Raw genomic sequence first — 17,993 nt, 5'->3', positions numbered from 1 at the left:
TTGACCTCGCTATATCACTTCGAATCGCAAAGTGAATCCGACTTCTCAACGTTCTCGACGTCTCCATACGCAGTCATCAGCCTTCAACAATATCAGAAGACGCGATTTGACCTTTGTTTGACCTCAACATGTCTCCTCCGGGATCAATTAGCAATTTGGACTGGTATGACGCCATACCTTCTCGATGAGGAAAGGAGAAACGTACATCTGACAGAAGATACTACTATAGGGAACCCAGCTTCAACACCGTTGCCGTACATGGTGGACAAGAGCCGGACCCAATCAACGGCTCCAGAGCAGTTCCCCTATACCAAACTGCCGCCTACAACTTTTCCGACGCAGCTGATGGAGCAAGCAAATTCGCTTGGTCCAGGGATGGATATGTCTACACACGTATGGGCAATCCCACCAACACAGTCTTCGAGAACCGAATGGCTATGTTGGAGGGTGGCGTCGGTGCTGTAGCCACCGCATCTGGTCACGCCGCGCAAGTGAGTTGTTGTTCGAATAAGGCGCTGTCGTTTTCCAATATGCTGACGAGCAACCCCAGTTCATGGCCTTGACACAATGTTGCGAACCCGGTCACAATTTCATCAGCACCAGTTGGTGTAAGTTCCCGAGCCCCGAAGATGCGATTTCGAAAGAATCATACTGAATATCCCGTGTTCGTAGTGTACGGTGGCAGTTTCAATCAATTCCGGGTATATCTGAGCAAGTTCAAGATCAACGTTAAGTGGGTAATCGGAAACGATCCCGCCAAATTCGAAGAACAAATTGACGAAAACACGCGAGCCATTTACATCGAGACGATCAGCAACCCCAAGCACAGCGTTCCGGATATTGCAGCCATCGCTGCCGTCGCGCACAAGCATGGCATTCCCTTAGTTGTCGACAACACCTTTGGCATGGGCGGGTACCTGTGCCAGCCAATTAAGCTTGGAGGTACATACGTAGCCTGCATACCCCTGACCCACTTCAAGTAGATGGCCGTAAGCTGACTTGAGCCTCTAGCCGATATCGTCACACACTCGGCCACGAAATGGATTGGCGGACACGGAACCAGCATGGGAGGCATCGTGATTGATGGCGGTCACTTTGACTGGAGTGCATCGGGGAAGTTCCCCGGCTTCACGGAGCCGGCAGAGGGTTACCACGGCATGCGATTCTGGGAGACGTACGGATACAAGGCATTGGCGGCGAAGGTGCGAATGGACAGCATGCGTGATCTCGGTCCTTGCATGAGTCCTTTCAACGCCTGGCTATTTCTCCAGGGCCTAGAGACCTTGCCACTCCGTGGTCAGAGGACCGTCGAGAACACGCAGAAGCTCGCTGAGTGGCTCGAGAGCCATCCTTGCGTTAACTGGGTATTGTACCCCGGTTTGAAGTCGCATCAAGACTATGAGCTGGCAAAGAAAGTGATGCCAAAGGGACAAGGTGGCGTCTTGACTTTTGGTGTGGTAAGTCTCTGCTGCAACGTATATAATGTAATTATGCATGGATGCTGACGCCGGGTTTAGGCTGGAAAAGTCGAGCAAGTCCGCGCCGTGGTCGACAATCTCAAGATGGCTAGCCACTTGGCCAACGTCGGAGACTGCAAAACTCTCATCATCCACCCCTGGGTTACGACACATCAGCAGATGCCCGATGACGAAAAAATAAAGGGCGGCGTTACGCGTACGTATAAAACAAGCCCCCATGGTCATGCCTCATATTTCAAAGGACCTTGCTGACTTAACATCTCCTGATCAACAGCCGACCTCCTGCGTGTCAGCTTGGGCATCGAAGACTTCGAAGACATCAAGAAGGATTTCGAGCAAGCCTTCAAGGCCGCTGGGCTTCAGAAGGCGGAGAAGACCGGAATAGATCCCTTCCAGACCGCCGCCAACCTCGTGAGCGGCGGATTTATGGGCAAGCTGGCAACTGGCCCACCGCGACCCGGGACTGATGGCACTATCCAGGCATAAATTGCACGATCGAAGAGTATACGATCGTACAAGGAATGGGACGGATTAGGTAACCTTGGAAGATATTGATACCAAAAGAGATCCGGGTGATACCTTTGGTACGGGGCAAGATTTCAAGGGGGGCGGCACTTGCATTCGGTTGCATTTATACATATCAGGGAACACAAGCGAGCCCAGGTGTTAATTATCGCATATTGGGAGGTTATATTCTTAAGCAACAAGTTACACAAAGTTCAACCCATTTCTAGAATCCTTCCCGTGTCGCTCCTAACAGCATGGGAATACGTACCTACGTACCTGGTGGGGCAAGGGCGGCTCGGTTATCTCATAACTGAAGCTGACTAAGATTTGATTAGTATTCACTGTCGCAAGTTGCCTAGGCACATGTTGGCTCCAGCTCTTACTTCATCAGTATTGGTCCTGATTTATTGTTCGAAGTCTCAACTGTTAATGATGGCATATCTGTAGAAAAGTAATGGAAACACACTGCTGATTAGGTATAAACATTTCGGAAAATATACAGAGAAACGAGTCTTCGTCATGGGCGGCCACATCGATCTGTACATTGACCTCGGTACGGGCAACCCATCCCCTCGGAGTTAACACATTCATTCACCCATCTAACTCGGGGCAACGTTCTAGCGTCGCTATACAGCTACATCGCACTCGTCCAGGTGCTCAAGACCCGTGATCTTCTCAAGCAGCATTCTGTAGAAATCGAGTCAGCTCACCTCATCTTATTATTATCTATCCTATAACATCCTCAACATTATAATGTCCCTACATAGTGGTCTTTCGTATAAGCTGACTAATGGCCGAATACTAGGATCCACCCGGTCCTCCTAGGTGCCATCAACGCCGGCTCCGGTATGTGTTTATGAACCTGCTGCCGCATTGTGCCCTTAGAGATTGGATACCCATATACGTTGGAAGCCGCATAAGACGAGAACCGATTACAGTTCGATCTAGGCCTGGTCTTTCCTTTTTTTTTCCCCAGCACTTTATCTGAGGGCTCAAGGACATACCATGCCTCAGTGAACGAACATCACTCAACTCAAGCCACAGCATCATTGATTCTCATCTCTTCACAGCCACCGCCCTTTCTCCCTCGCCTACCTACCTACCTACTCGTCACCACCTCCACCTCCCACCACCCGCTCAGCCCCCCCCCCCCCCAAAACCCCTTATACACCCACTAACCTCCAACCACCAGGCAACAAACCCCCCTGGATCCTCCCCGCCAAAGCCGCCCACAGCGCGCACGACAGCCGGCGGTCGCTGCACGCCGTGGGCCTGCACTCCGTCTCCGCGCCCGGCGACCTCTTCGAAGCCGGCAAGACGCAGCTGCCCCTGCGCGCGCTGCACTTCATAAAAACGCGGTACCCGGCCGCCGTCTACCTCGCCGCGTGGCGGCACCTGTTCCACGCCTTCTGGACCCTGCACCGGCCGCCCAACACGGCGGCGCTCCTGCGCGAGGCACTGTCCGCCGCCTCCGCCTCCGCCCCGGCGGCGGACTTCGCCAACGTTTCCGGGGGAAAAGCGGCTGCTGAGGGAGAAGGAAGGGGAGGAGGAAAGCGGTTATTCGCGGCCCCTGAGGTCGATGCCATTGTAGACGCGGCCGGGTCGGCCGAGTACAAGGACGCGCTGCGGCGGACGACCGAGACGGCGCTGAAGCGCGGCGCGTTCGGCGCCCCTTGGCTGTGGGTTACTAACTCGGAGACCCGGCAGAGCGAGCCTTTCTTCGGCAGCGACAGGTGGCACCACGTGTACGAGTTCCTCGGCTTACCGTATCAGGAGGTCGCGTTGCTCGCGCCGGGGGCGGAAAAATCCAAGATTTAGGGCGTAATCCCTTTATCTGACGGAGATATCTGCTGGAGGACAAGTCTGAGATTGTTCAAGCACGTGTTGATATGGCAATGTTGAGATCATGGCTAGGAATTGTATTAATCAATATGTATAGGTAGATAGGCTAGTTATATCGTGACGCTTTATCCAAACTCTTTATCCAAACGAAGCAAATGGGTATGTTCTTGTGTATATGAATATGTATACTCTCGTTAAATAGTCGTAAATGACGTGGCGTCGTAAGGTCTATCGGTGCAAATCGTGAATGCGCAATCAAAGATACCGACCCTGGTTGCGAGGTTGATCAACCGACTCAATCGGGATACCGTTGAGGCCACGCATCCCTCGCTGTGCTGAATTTATGTGAATGTCAAACCATTTCAAATTGATCCAAGCTGGTATCCTTCCTTCTCTCTCGCCTCGCCGGCATTGACGACGAGAAGGTTGGCGAGCGACCCCCAGAATTCCATGTGGTGACTGTTTTGATTGTCTTACTACGCATGATGGCCAATATGTCTTTCTCCATTGTCTCGATACCCTTCTCGATCTCTTCGTCCTCTTTTAGGTACCGTTCCTCGCGCTTCCGATCCAAGTAGTACCAGAATAGCAGGATGATGACAGTCAGTGGTATCGTGACGGCAAAATATACCCAAAGCTTCTTTGAAACTGTTGCGCCATCACCCGAGGAGTCATCGGAGCCTCCATCGCTTGGGCCTACAGAAGTTAGTTTCAAAGCCTTTCCACCAATGGGGTAAAATCCCCCTTTTTTCTAGTAAGCCCGCAAGAAACATCAATACTTACCAACATTGAAATCGAAGAACGTCATGCTAAAGACAGAGGCCATAAATGTCCCAGGGAGAAACACAGCGCCGAGTAGAGACAAGGTCTTCATCGCGGTACCGTCACGCTTGGTCGCGTGAGCTACTCTCCTCTGTTGAGAGGCTATCTCAAGATTGAGCTTAGATTCCTTCTGAGCCATAATGTTATACAGCTACGTCACCTGTCAGTAGTCTAGCAGCGAAATGGAATTAAAGGTAACTCACAGCTTGCCGCTGTATATGCAACCTTTCCAGCGTCGTATGAATGTAATGTTCCATCCCCGTGAGTTTGACTCGGTAGAAATCCAATCTGCCGATCATGCTAGCGTGTAAAGCCGCAAGAGCTGGTGAATTTCTGCCATGTTCTGGAACATATTTTATGAAATCATCCATTGCTCCCTTGAATTCTTTGACAATCTCCTGGTAGGCTTGCGGGCGCTTCCATAGGACCTGGGAGTGACACTCTACAAGGTCTCGATTGATCCCGTCAACGTCAAAATCCGCATAGGTTTCTTTTTCATCGATTTCATTACGCATAGTGATGGCATTTTCAAGACGTCTCAGCCAGTCACGAATCTCACGTTGTCTCCTGTCACCCCTAGATGAGAGATCGTGAGAGAGAATGATGATCGGGAGGAGAAAAGGGTGCCCGACTTCAGCACGGCAGGCGGCTAGGTGTTCGAGCGAGTCAACAATGTCTGAAGTTTCCGTACCCTTGACATATCCTGAGGTGATACCGGTCCTATACGAGTACGAGAGCACTGCAGAAACAAATGTCAGTGACCACTATGCCTAGATCGTAAGCGTAGTGGTAATATATGCTTTCCAGTGATAAAGTCTGAAGCATGATCTGAAAGAACATCATAAATCCGGGGGAGGGGAGAGGATCTAAAGGAAAATGAGCGTACTAATTTCCCATCCTCGAGTTTTTCCCTTCTTTCTCACATCAGATTTTCGAAAGATGATTTCTAGGAGGGGTTAGATTATATCGTTTATTAATGAGTCGTTCAAGGGAGAGGACTTACGTAGATGGCGATCGTTTTCATTTTGATCATGAGAGCACCAGAAAAACGGACCAACAAGACTGCTACCTTCGATTGCACGGAATGGGAGATGCCATGTCTGCACCGCTCTGTATTAGCAATCAGTTTCTTGGACGAGCTCCCGCGACCAATTAAGTAACAGAGCATAGCTCATACGCATCAAAGGGATCGCCGAGATAGTATGCGTAGTCGGGATTAAAACAGAGTTAGACTTAAATGAATAGAAATATACATACTCTCACCATCGATTCATAAAAATCCTTCTCCAAGGATATGTAATCAGGCGCGAACGTATTGACATGCTGGGCATTTTTTTGGACGCTGTGTTCATATTAGTTCTATTCTTAGTTTGAGGCATCATGCCCAACTCTTACTTACATCAAACGAATTCCATCCTGTAGCTTTACCGCTTCTGGCAATGGATCAGGAGCAAAGGTGCCCTATAATATGTCAATGTGTCAGCCCAGGACGCAGCTAATCTTGAGGTGAGCAACCTAATGATCAGATTGGCTGAGGTATGCCCCGCAATGCCCCAATGGAAATCTAGTAATTTGGTAGAGAAGGTAGACCTACAGTTTGATGAAGAAAGTTATCAAAGTCATCGTCCGTCAGTAGCCTATGTTCTTCACATATGTTATATTCTGGTTCCTAGGGTAGTATTAAAGTTAGTGTGGGCGTGTAGCTAGATACGGAGATCGAGCTTGTCTCCTGAAATAGTACATAGTAAAAAGACTTCATCTGTACCGAATAGTTGAGAATCTGCAAATAGTGCGTTTTCTCTGTGACAGAAGAGCATTGGTTTAGGTGATGCTTGAAAAGGTAATTGTCCATCTTGATATCGGTATATCGGTCAAGAGATCCAAACTGCTATCAAACGAAAACAGGGGAAGGCGAGCATATATCGGACAATTATTCGAGCACAACAGCTTTAAAACATAGTCAACTAGTAGAATCTCATATGGCTCATGACTTGCAGGAGATCGAGGCGCAGCCGTGAACTGTTGCGGAGAAGGCTTGAGGCGATGCTTGACCGAAACGTCTTTTAAAGGTGCAAGTCGAAGTTCTTGGTAGATAGCAGAAAAGGACCCCGAAGTATCAGAAGCTGTCGAAGTAATTCGATAAAATAAGGAATTAAGCTAAAGGCTAAGGGGAAATAAGAGAGGGGCGGGTAGACTAAGTTGGGTTAGAACTTGTGGAGAAACGAAACGGGATTGGGTGGAGAAAATGGCAGTTATGGGTCGCGGCTCTATCCCGAAAATCCGCCCCATCTTGTAATTTCTATGTGTTGTAGGTATCTTCCAGCGTTCGATACAGAATATACCTAGATTAGTACGCCGTATTTTTCGTTTGAAGAATGATGCGTGGCTTTTCCCTAAAGGTTGGATTGAAGGGAAATCAAAAGAGGCAAATAGTCACAAGTTAAAATACCCGCTATCTTGAAATCATTGACATAGTAACCATATCTAGATGGCCTATAGAACCCTTCAATAAATGATTGCAGGTCGTATGGCCATATGGCAAGGCGCGGCATAAAAGGTGGGGGCCATGGGGGAATGTTCACATGAAATTGTCAAAAGAGCCTCATGCGGGTCTTACGTCGACGTGTCTACCACACCAGACTACACGGTAGACAACCGTTGGATATCGCAACACCAGATGGCAAATGTTTTGTGGTAAGCAAAGACGTGTCTTTAGTAAGAAAATACTTAATAACAAAATTCTTCTTTCGTAACAAAGACGAAATGCTCACAACACTTGGATTTTGTCCAGGGAACATTACCACTTAACCATAGTGTATGCTTGTAGTTGGAATTTTCTCCAAAGCTAGGTAGACTTCTATGTTCATGCGTGAGCCTCTCCTCTTTCGGCGCCGAGACGATTTCCTGATTGCTCAACCCGATATGAGATCACGTCCCAATTCGCTGATTCTTCCAATCATGTACCGCATCATAGCATTTAGCATGATTCCCATGGTTCTAGGGGTCCCTATCATCACGTCCTTTTTAAGACGTTTGTAAAAGCAAAGCTACCAATATCGTGTCTTCGCCTCCCCAAATCTAATCCGGTTGGCATGTCCCGGATCTATGAATACAGCAAGGCATACTTCTCCCTGTCACTCTTGCGGGACAATTTGTCGACTTACTAGAAATCGGGGAAAAGGTAACCATACCTATATACGTTAGCGCCACAGCATGAATTGCGGGTTGCTTAACTCACTCGTCATTTCCAGACTGGCCATATTTCTCCGTCTCCTCGGGATATCTGTCAAATTGGCTGGCATCGCCGGCGCCGGCCTTGACAGGGGGCGTGTACGGAGCATCGATATCTTTTCTTGATAACCTATCCCATGTGACCTCCGAGAACCACGGATGGTTCTTGACGTCTTGTGATCCGCCGAACAGATTCCCCAATCGTTTGGTTAGATCTGGAGTAATGAGAAGTTCGAGCAAATTCTGCGCATCAGGGTGAACATATGCCGGATACTTGACCTTGCCTCTTAGGATATTTTCGTAGATCTTCATGGGTGAGCCGCTGTCCCAAAATGGTGTATAGCCGCAGAGCATCTCGTAGATTAAGATGCCTAAAGACCACCTAGATGAAGACCTATGTGAGAAACCAAGTTATCGGCTCTAGTCTACGAGCCAAAACTTACCAGTCGACTGATTTGTTGTAACCCTTGTTAGAAACGACTTCCGGAGCTAGGTAGTCCGGAGTTCCACACAGTGTCCATGTTTTATCTGGGACCCTTTTCGCGAAGCCAAAATCTGTTATTTTGAGGTGTCCATGACGGTCCAGCAGTAGATTTTCCGGTTTCAAATCTCTATAAATAATGTTTCTCGAATGCAGGTATTCGAGTGCCAGAGTGACTTCTGCAGCATAGAATTTAGCGACTGGGTTTGGAAATCGCTGATGTGAGTTAGCATCATACGCATCTGAGCTAGGGGTTGGTCAACGCACGCCTGATTTCCTCAATAGAGAGAATAACTCGCCACCTTCAACGAAATCCATAACCATGTACAAGTTCCTCGGATCTTGGAAGGTACCCCACAAAGTGATGAGGAATGGGTGTTTGACTTCTCCCAGCATTCGCCGCTCATCGTTGGTATGCTCAACTTGTTTCATCTTGACAACCTGGGCCTTCTTCAAGACTTTGATGGCGTAAAATCGTTGATTGTGCTTTGATTGCACCAGGTGGACGCGCCCGAAACTTCCCGTGCCAAGAGTACGGAGCAGATCAAAATCGCCAAGCGAATATTTGCCCTTTGTCACCCTGACCTCCGCAGCTGCAGGTTGAATGTGTTGCGACGGAGGTGCCGCGTGATGACCTATTATGCGTATTAGTTACGGAGGTACTAGCCACAGCATATGTGGCCCATACCGTCATTCTGTGGTAGGTTGATTAGGTTGTTGATACTCGGTAGATTTTGCGGCGTCCCAGCTTGCGCGGGGCTCGGACTAGGCTGGAGCCCATACGGAGCAGCTTGGTGGACCGCCGGCGGATTCATTTGCGATCCTCCACCAGCAGAAGCTAGTGCTTCCTGGCTATTTTTGGTTGTAGGTTGCGATTGAGATGGTCTTGCGCTCGTGGCGGTCGTGCTATGCGTGGGAATGGTAGTGAGCGAATTCGACTCGAAAGTCCTCGAGGACGTCGGGGTCACCGGTGTAACTGGACTCGTAGGTTGGCTGGAGGCAGAAGGGTCAGGCTTCTCCTCCTTCGTCCGCTTCTTCTTGAGGAATCCTAACGTCGGCATATGATATGATGTCTAGGGAATTGAGGGGCCGGACCCTCGAAACGATTGATGAGTTAAAGATATCCGTGACACTGCAAAAGCCGACTCAGATAGAGTAGGCTAGCAGTTGATATTGAATGATGATGCGAGTTACGCGGCCTGCGACTTCACGGTTCTCGGTAGGTAGTAGGTAATGGTCAGATGGCGTCTAGGTAGGTATCCAGGTAGGTGCAGCGAGAGAAGCGAAGAGCGGTTTGGAGCTTGGTGAAATATGACGTTCCTTCGTTATGATGTCGGGAGGAAGGCGATAGGCGCGGAAGGTTCTCAGAAGGTTTTTAAAAAGCCGAAAGTAGTTGACCTAGATTGTAAGAGGTAGCTTGAAGTTATCCGCTTTAGCAGCAGGCTAATCAATCCTTCCAAAGAGCACAAATTCACTCTTTCCCAAGAGTTGAATGATATGTTGCGCTCATACAAAGAGACTTATATGCCGTTCGAACCAATTGAACCAATCAATTGAGTCGCTTCAGCATTTGCGCTGAGAGCAAGTTCTCTTTCTCTTGTAAATTTGAACAAGAGAAGGATGGTCGCAAGTTGATCTAATGGGTGCGCCAGATGTTTTGAAATTCGATGTTCGTGGTCACGGTGCGATATGGCGGCAAATTGGCTTGGATTTCGTCGGGATTCGGTTGAGGAATGCGTATGTGGCACAGCAAGGACTTCGACAATAGTAAATTTTGAAGGTTCGCAGCAAGAGGAGACCTGGCTTTGGCTTTCCAACTGGATGTGGATGACGGCGAGACGAGCGGGGAGAGCTAGGAAAGGTATTGCAGGTAAGTTAAGAGGTGCTAAACCTAACCAGACCTAACCTGTGTAGGCAATGAATAAAACCTTAGGTACCTCGATATAGACACTAAGAGGCGCAAAGATGGGTGAGTTCGAGTAATGTAGGGGTCTTGGAAGATCATGTACCTTTCGCAACCTACCTTACCTAGGTAAATGGGATAAGTGTTATGTAGATAGCAAAATAGTAGATAAAACAAATATGTGACTATACACATAAGGAAAAAGAGCAGAGAGTAGCACGAGCCCACATAACCCTACTATTACCTCTCTTAAGATAAAAAGGGGTTGGGGGTTTAGTGGCTCATGTTGGAAGCACCAAAAGCCTGTGGGATCCTTTAGAACGAGGCGCTGGTCGAAGGCGAGGAGAAGGAGCACGTTAGACCATCGAGAGGATCGAAAAAGGTGGGGTCCTCTGTTCCCTTTCCTCTCAGTATCTTGCTTTTCTGCGCCAATCATTCAATAACAAGCGGGGTTGGGGGCTGTCGATGATGATGAAGGCTGCGAGGGAAAGCTGGATAACCACTGGCCAGAACCGTTTTGAAGTTTAAGGAAAAAGCCGCATCTCTCTTAGCGACATTTCTGCTTCCCTAGTAAAATACCTAGGTCCTAGGTAGGCTGGGTTTTGGGTTGAATCTGAAGGAAATCTCATGTGGACATTACGTAGATCCTTTATAATTGTGGGTTGGAAACGCTGATGAAATATTGGAGGGTTCCATCATTCAAGATCGGAACTAGATAAGATCCTGAGGAGCATTGCTGGATAGCTAGTCTGCTAGTCTTATAAACGAGAATGCAATCTTACACCTTGCTCCTTTCACCTTTTTTTAGAAACACGACCTTGAATAGCTGGATAAGTGCTCGAGATTTCAAATTACCTGATAGGTGTATTGTAACATGGATAGTCGATGATTTGTGTGGTGGTATGCGTGGACGGTTAGATATTAGGGGAGAGGGGTACTCCTTCCGCTAGTAACGTGCAGCGCACGGCGTAATCGTTTAGGTTTTTAGGTTAGGCTAGGCGGTACGTATCGACGTGGGGTAAACGTTTGGAACCTTGGTCATTCCATATAAAAACAGCCTCTACCGCTCTAGTGAGAAGCATTCGACGAGATACATTTTAACGAGCATCATTATGACGACGTCATACCTTCAATAGCATTGTTCGAGGTAGGGCGTACACAATTTTCTGTGTATAATCACCTAAACCGACCTTCATACCCCCTCGATTTTATATTCATAAACGTATACCAACATTCATTTTCACGTGCAACCGTAAGCCATTTGACTCGCACGCACAGTACCTCATCTTAGGTATCAAATTATATTGGATACTTCGTACGACTATTTCGAGTATGTTATTTAGGGGGCTTTTTATGCCGTATGAAATGGTATTATCATCGGATGGAATCCGCCGATGGCCATATTTGCAGGCCTCGTACAATGACACGCGGTGCAACCCTACACGACCACTTGACTCATCAGACAACCCAACTGAGTTATTGTCGGAGGAGGTTGGTAGCAACGGTCTCAGTGCGATCATTGTGATCATATAATTAGCTTCCGATCAAAGCATCAAGTCGGCAAGTTGGCTATAATAGAGGTTAATTGCGTGATACCAGGTATAATAGATGTAGGTCACAATCGTATTCTATATCTTCCGTTGCAGCTTTGACGAAGTTGTTGAATAATCTGAACATTTCGGGATTTGTGATTTTCTTTGCATAGAATATTGCCCTTTAGTTTTACACTGCCAGTTGACGCCTGCCAACCTCGTAACACATGAGGGGACCGTGGAACTTCGCGAGAAGACCACAGTTCCAAATTTTCATATGATTTTGATATGTACGTCTGTGCCGTTCTTGGCAAAGCCCCCTAACGTCCCCAACATCAGATACATATGAATTACCCCTAGAATCGATGGCTCCTCTTCTTGTTTGCCCGGTATGCCGTGTATCCTGCGTACGCGCCACCGACGGCCAGTCCAAAGATGATGAACTTGAAGAAAAACCAAGTCCAGCTGCCGCCACTCTTCGGCTGCTGAGGCGACTTCGCGCTTCCCCTGCCAGGTGTAGGCTTACTAGCCGTACCTCCCGTCATGTAAAGATTCTTCGCATCAATGGAAATGATGTCGTGATTGTCGCTTAGCTCGCCCGTCTCGGCGCTGAATCCAAGGTATGTGACAGAGGGAATCGCCGGCGGTTCGCTCGTCTCGAAACACAGTTGCCAGTCGTCTTCATTTTTGTACTGCAATTCCAACTTCAAGGACTTATCCTGGAAGTAAGTCATCTTTAACTTAGTCGGAACGTTTGCGTTTCGAATGCCACGAGCAGAGCACCCAGCAAATTCGGTATCCTTTCCATCGTTGTCCTTGTTATATGACGTCTTACCATCGCCAACCATTGCCATGACGTACGGGAAAACCACACCGGGTCTGTTGTTCTTGTAAGTGTCGATGAAGAGACCAAGACCTTCAAAATTGTCGGCATGCCCAAAGACCGGACCACTTTGTCCTCTTTCTTTCGTGAGCCACATTGCGAAGCCGTCGCCATATAATTGATTTTTGCCATGGATCTTAAATTCAATAGTGATTTCCCAATTCGTAGCAGTCAGGGGTACCCGAGAAAATAACCACCCATTTTGCGATGGACGATCCGAGGTTAGACGAATATACCTATGTGTAGTGATGAGTGGGAACATTCGCTCTATTATAACTATGAATGGTGACGTACGAGTCTGTCCGAACTATCGTATCGCCTCCAAAATCGTACCACCGACTTTGCATATCGGAGTCAAGGTATGGCTGCTTCAGCGTGTGGGTTCGCAGCTAAAAGGAAAAGGGGAATCGATCATTTAGTAAACGCTCCAAAAGCGTGTAGTCCACGCACACACACATTGTACTCACAGAAATAGTCCTAATATTTCCATCCTCATCGCGACTCACGGCACCCCAAGCTGTAGCCGCCAGCCACAGGGCTGACAGCGCTGGAAACCACATGACGAACCTCGATTCTGTAATAGGAAGTGTGCGTAAAGGAAATGCAGGGCGATATGCAGATATAAGCGGATATAGAGCAAATTGAACTGTAAGGAAAAGTTGGCGTCGACCTGGTGAGGCGCAAAGAGCCCCTATTGCGATATGTCGGTCGTGTGTAGGAAGATCGACGGTTTATACACGATGATAGCTGGCCTCTCCTCAGCCATATGAAAAAATCCGGGGTCGATTTTAAGTGGCCAGCTTGTTCCATAGAGCTACCCCTGCTTAGCTTCTGTCTCTTATGTACCTAAGTACTCAGGCAAGTCATCGATAATTCAGCCACATCAAATGCACCACCACAACTTTAATCTCTTGGAACTTGAAAGTGGGCCAGCCCATGCAAATGCCCACCTAAGTACAATCTTAGCACATACAAATTTGGCCAATAACGTTCAGAGATCACATGCTCTCTTACTAATAAAGCGATAAAACGCAAGGGTTTAAGTGCACATGCCATATCCCTGGAATTCCAAGCCGACGTCAGCGGTAGTCCAGCGTAACTCTTAGTCTAACAAAATCGCCGCGCTCCTATCATCTAATCTAATTCCTTAAACCATTCCATTCATTTCCATCGCGAACCCGCTTCATGGGGTTCTTTCTCATGTATCCAGTATGATACGAATCGCGAGCAGTCCGTCGCCGATACCCTCTGAGATATTTGCGCTCGTCGCGCTACTTGTTCTCTCCCTTATCGTTCTCCTGATTCTGCGACGTTATCTTCCACTGCGAACGACCCCAGCCTACCTGCTAGTACCCGTCTTCTTTGCGTTATGGCTACCTGCGACTATCGTCCTATTGGTTCCTATTGATCTCGCCTCTAATGCTAGTACCGACGATGAGACAACGAGAGGGATTTGGCTCCCACCCAGGGCGCTGCTCGTGTCGTGGAGAATCTCATACTGGCTAACCTTCGTCTTGACTTGGTAATCCTCGCCGCGCAGCATGTGTAAATACTTAAAAAGGCGGCTACTGACATCAGCTATTCTAGGTTCATACTCCCGATCCTTGCCGAGTATTCCGATGCCGGTTATCGCGAGCCCAAGGACCGAATCCTCTATTCTCTACGTTCGAACGCTCAGTACTATGCGCTTGTATTTGGCTCCGGTGTGCTTGGGCTTGTGTATTTCTTCATATCTTATGGACCTTCGTTCATGTCGCTGAAGGGTTTGATTTTCGCACTTGCCTACTGCTGGGGTCTCGTTCTGGCCATCTATCTCATGGGTCACGGTCTTGTTGCTATTCCCCGAAATCTATTTAGGGATTCGAGTGCCAGTCGCCGACTACGTCAACTCCAGAGCCATGCTCCTAAGCTGTACGAAAAGATGGAAGATGCTTCTCTAAGCCTGGAAGATTTAGAAGTCCAAGTATCGGAATTAAGTAAGCGCAAGACTGGAAGCGCCAGGGAATTCCAAGACTGGATCGAGGAGCTCTCGGATATTTGCAATATTCCGGAATCCCGACCAAGGAATATTCTCCCCAGGATAGACAATGACAGTCGCATAATTCCCACGGTTATTACTGAGAAGTATTTGGCAGACCTCACTCGCCAATTGAATCGTGCGAGACATACTAAGTCGCGTTATATCGATGAATGGGACCGCCTGCTTCACGATGCTGCAAAGACGCAAGCAATCTTGGATTCCGTAGCTTCGAAGAAGCTTGATTTTGGCGCGAGCTCTCCAAGCTCCTCATTCTGGGAGAAGACCACAGTCCTGACCCCCTATACTCGATATCTTCTTTACTGCCACGTCGTTCCCTATCTTCGTATTTTCCTTGCCGCCTTCCTTGCTTTAGCCTCGGCTTGCATCATATGGTCCGAGTTGGTAAAGGCGGCTCTACCGCAATTATCAGTCATCCGACTTACCGTGGTTCATCACTGGACAGGCGAGAATGGTCGCGTCGGCTTTGCAGGCCAAGTCATCGCTGCGCTCTGGATAATGTACATGTGCACAGCAGCTCTTCACTCAGTAACTGAGGTTAAAGTATGGCGTGGTCGCGCCCTGGTTCGGCGTAACACCGCCCACGAATCGGCATTTTGGTACGCGGGTCAGGTCGCGAGATTAACCGTCCCGCTATCTTACAACTTCGTCACATTTCTGTCTCCGCAGATATACTCGGAGACAACATTTTATGATATTCTCGGACAGTACGTCGACCTTACTCCACTTGGAAAATGGTTCGACTACTTATTTCCTGTTTTCGTTCTCGTTCCCGTGTGTGCGACACTGTTTGGATTGTACGGCAAAGTGAAGCGATTCTTTGGATTTGGTGATATCGTGGATGACGACGAAGAGAACCAGACCAGCTACGGTACTGGCTCGTGGCGAGAGGGGAGAGACTTGATCGAACGCGAGTTGCATGGAACTTCGATTTCTCGAAGATTGGATGAAGCCGCATCTAGGTCTGCGAATGGTAATGGCCGTACCGCTCCTATTTTGACGATGCCCGCAGCTAGAAACGAGGGCCCCAGAACACCGTTTGCTACGTCGCCTTCATATCGAGATAATCCGGTCGGAAGAACGGCGCGATCTTCTCGGTCTGATGCCCCCGAATCGGAGCCCGAAGAAGACAACTTCTTTACCAATCTAAGCCACCGGTTTAAGAACACATTTGATACCTTGGATACACCAAAATGGATCCAGGATATCGGAGAGGGTATCAAGAAGCCAAAGTGGATAGGTGGTAATGAAGCTGGCGAAAGTAGCAACAGAGCAGGCCGGAGTGACTCAGACATCAGACGATGGTTTGGGGGTGATGGTGGTAGGATAAGACTATGAGGATATAATTTTCGTCGGTACTTAATTAGTAAAACCAATTTCGATTTGGGTAATTGTTATCTAGTTTTTTCACGTGAATACCACAGGTGGTTAATGATATTCAAACTTTAAGGGGTAATATGTCTTAATGTGTTTAGGTAATCTGACGATGACAAACAGAAGTCTATTTTACGAATGGAAAGGGGTTTTCATTATAAGTAGGTATGTAGAACTAAATTGCAAACTCTAGGCAAGAAAACCAGGCATTTGCAAACCCACAATATCAGGTATAAATCTAAACACCCCAGGCATCTTTACATGACACTTCAAACAATGAATACCTACATAGATGGTTAGGGTCTATCTAACTCAAACAGCACCAGAAAACAAATCCCATCTGGTTTGCGAACATGACGCTGACTCACGAAATCCTCCATGACTGGTGATATATACGTGTAACAACGGACGTGTAGGTATTCACCTCAACCCCTAACTAGACAACCCAACCCAACCAACAACCAACCAACCAACCATTAACACCCTACCCGTACCGTATGCCATCAACCCTCAAGACCAGATGCCAGCAGAGGGGCGCATAACGAAGCCGTGCCCGACGTGCGGCGGGCTCTTCACGCTGCGCAGCCTGCGCGAGCACCTGCAAAGCAGCCACCTGGGCACGTTCTGCTTCTTCCCGGGGTACGACGAGGTGCGTCTCGAGCGCGAGGACGACGCGCGCATGACGGACGCGCTGATGCGCGCCAACGAGCAGCAGGGCGGCGGCCCGAACCGCGGCGGCACAGAGTTCGTCTGCTGCTGGCAGGGCTGCAAGCAGGGGCGCGGCCACTCGTATGACCGCCTCACGTCGCTGAAGCGGCACTTGCGCACGAAGCAGCGCGAGGAGTACCGCCGGTACCTCAACGACGCGAGCGGCGGCATCAGCTTCACCGCGCCACAGGCGCCGCCGCAGCAACAGCAACAGCAACAGCAGATCAATTACCAGGTCTTGCAGGCGTGGAATAACCTGCACGTCAACGTAGCGCTGCTCGTGGCGAAGTTCCAGTGCCTGGAGATCCTGGTCACGCCGTGGGGGGCGGCGGCGGGCCCGGAAGAGGAGGTCGGGCTCGGCCGGCTGCAGCGCATCCTCGACGACGTGATGAAGACGGACGGCCTGGTGGACGCGGCGATCGAGTACGTCGAGAGCGTGGCCAACAGCCAGAAGACGGCGGCCGGCTGGGAGCAGCTCGTCCGCACGAGGCAGGAGTGGCACAAGCTGCTTTCGGCTTGGGCGTACAACGCCGACCCGAACCTGGATCACTTTTACGAGTGGGCTTGCTTGAACACGCTTCTCGGCCAGATGACGCAGACTATTGAGCAGATCAAGGCTTGTTGAAACCCTCCGTGTATGTCTGTGTTTTAGGGATACGTAAGGACACGGTATGCCGTGGGCTTCTAGAGCTACGCTCTCGTGAAGAATAGTTTCCTGTCGTCTTGTTAAGATGCCTTTAGACCTGATGGTATTACTACTTGGTCGTTGCATTTCAGCTTCGCTCTCTTGGCTTACTTCCGTAGTATGGTCAGTAGACCAATAACAAACATGAGTATGGAAAGTGGATATCTTTATCGGATGCTTACTCTCAAAGCTTGGGACAGTGTTTAAGCTCACGACTGTAGCTTCGGGAGTAATCATTTCTAGATAGCTCAATAAACTGCGAATATTTTATCATCCCGGTCAATGAATCATATCGTGATATTTGCGTATGATGAGTACTGACTTTCCCCTACACTGATTTTGTGATATTACTAATACATTTGAAGCAATACGAAATTATCACCTGGGTAGTATGCATTCTATACAACATTGTGCGAGATGGACATCATTTTCGTAGGATCTTTAGAATATCATATAGAGATTGGTATTAATTAAGTAATTAGAGATGTGCCATCGAAGGCCACCTGATT

The 17,993-nt window shown here is 48.6% G+C and overlaps 7 protein-coding genes across 7 annotated transcripts; 4 read left to right on the top strand and 3 right to left on the bottom strand.

Moving 5' to 3' along the window:
* Positions 1-128: 128 nt before the first annotated feature.
* On the top strand, positions 129-1,964 carry F4807DRAFT_457967 (putative o-acetylhomoserine sulfhydrylase; the record flags this gene model as incomplete). Its single annotated transcript, XM_048001128.1, has 7 exons — positions 129-163; positions 230-491; positions 551-608; positions 673-942; positions 1,012-1,457; positions 1,518-1,674; positions 1,753-1,964. 7 exons carry the CDS (start codon positions 129-131, stop codon positions 1,962-1,964), a joined length of 1,440 nt encoding a protein of 479 aa, XP_047856992.1.
* A 270-nt stretch (positions 1,965-2,234) lies between these two features.
* F4807DRAFT_372475 (thioredoxin-like protein) lies at positions 2,235-3,991 on the top strand. The gene is made up of 4 exons (XM_047995693.1): positions 2,235-2,538; positions 2,607-2,685; positions 2,791-2,831; positions 3,178-3,991. The coding sequence occupies exons 1-4, from the start codon at positions 2,505-2,507 to the stop codon at positions 3,801-3,803; spliced, it is 780 nt and encodes a 259-aa protein (XP_047856991.1). The 5' UTR covers positions 2,235-2,504; the 3' UTR covers positions 3,804-3,991.
* On the bottom strand, positions 3,980-6,773 carry F4807DRAFT_416262 (uncharacterized protein). The gene is made up of 9 exons (XM_047997118.1): positions 6,415-6,773; positions 6,244-6,318; positions 6,049-6,110; positions 5,907-5,991; positions 5,653-5,749; positions 5,536-5,595; positions 4,853-5,388; positions 4,611-4,800; positions 3,980-4,523 (listed from the first exon to the last, which is right to left on the bottom strand). Exons 1-9 carry the CDS (start codon positions 6,499-6,501, stop codon positions 4,180-4,182), a joined length of 1,536 nt encoding a protein of 511 aa, XP_047856990.1. The 5' UTR covers positions 6,502-6,773; the 3' UTR covers positions 3,980-4,179.
* A 1,039-nt stretch (positions 6,774-7,812) lies between these two features.
* F4807DRAFT_457964 (Pkinase-domain-containing protein) lies at positions 7,813-9,422 on the bottom strand (the record flags this gene model as incomplete). The annotated part of the gene is made up of 5 exons (XM_048001127.1): positions 7,813-7,840; positions 7,888-8,262; positions 8,324-8,577; positions 8,629-8,996; positions 9,050-9,422. The coding sequence occupies 5 exons, from the start codon at positions 9,420-9,422 to the stop codon at positions 7,813-7,815; spliced, it is 1,398 nt and encodes a 465-aa protein (XP_047856989.1).
* Positions 9,423-11,915: 2,493 nt separating this feature from the next.
* F4807DRAFT_416246 (concanavalin A-like lectin/glucanase domain-containing protein) lies at positions 11,916-13,419 on the bottom strand. The gene is made up of 3 exons (XM_047997117.1): positions 13,147-13,419; positions 12,974-13,068; positions 11,916-12,915 (listed from the first exon to the last, which is right to left on the bottom strand). The coding sequence occupies exons 1-3, from the start codon at positions 13,237-13,239 to the stop codon at positions 12,153-12,155; spliced, it is 951 nt and encodes a 316-aa protein (XP_047856988.1). The 5' UTR covers positions 13,240-13,419; the 3' UTR covers positions 11,916-12,152.
* A 352-nt stretch (positions 13,420-13,771) lies between these two features.
* F4807DRAFT_416244 (LMBR1-like membrane protein-domain-containing protein) lies at positions 13,772-16,336 on the top strand. Its single transcript, XM_047997116.1, has 2 exons — positions 13,772-14,201; positions 14,267-16,336. Exons 1-2 carry the CDS (start codon positions 13,891-13,893, stop codon positions 16,053-16,055), a joined length of 2,100 nt encoding a protein of 699 aa, XP_047856987.1. The 5' UTR covers positions 13,772-13,890; the 3' UTR covers positions 16,056-16,336.
* A 275-nt stretch (positions 16,337-16,611) lies between these two features.
* F4807DRAFT_457961 (uncharacterized protein) lies at positions 16,612-17,424 on the top strand (the record flags this gene model as incomplete). Its single annotated transcript, XM_048001126.1, has 1 exon — positions 16,612-17,424. The coding sequence occupies one exon, from the start codon at positions 16,612-16,614 to the stop codon at positions 17,422-17,424; it is 813 nt and encodes a 270-aa protein (XP_047856986.1).
* Between the last annotated feature and the right edge of the window lie 569 nt (positions 17,425-17,993).

This window comes from Annulohypoxylon truncatum (assembly GCF_022578515.1).
Source record: "Annulohypoxylon truncatum strain CBS 140777 unplaced genomic scaffold F4807scaffold_7, whole genome shotgun sequence".
In the NCBI taxonomy this organism is placed as follows: domain Eukaryota; kingdom Fungi; phylum Ascomycota; class Sordariomycetes; order Xylariales; family Hypoxylaceae; genus Annulohypoxylon; species Annulohypoxylon truncatum.
Note: the sequence above shows the minus strand (reverse complement) of the source record. Positions and strands in the feature narration are given on the sequence as shown.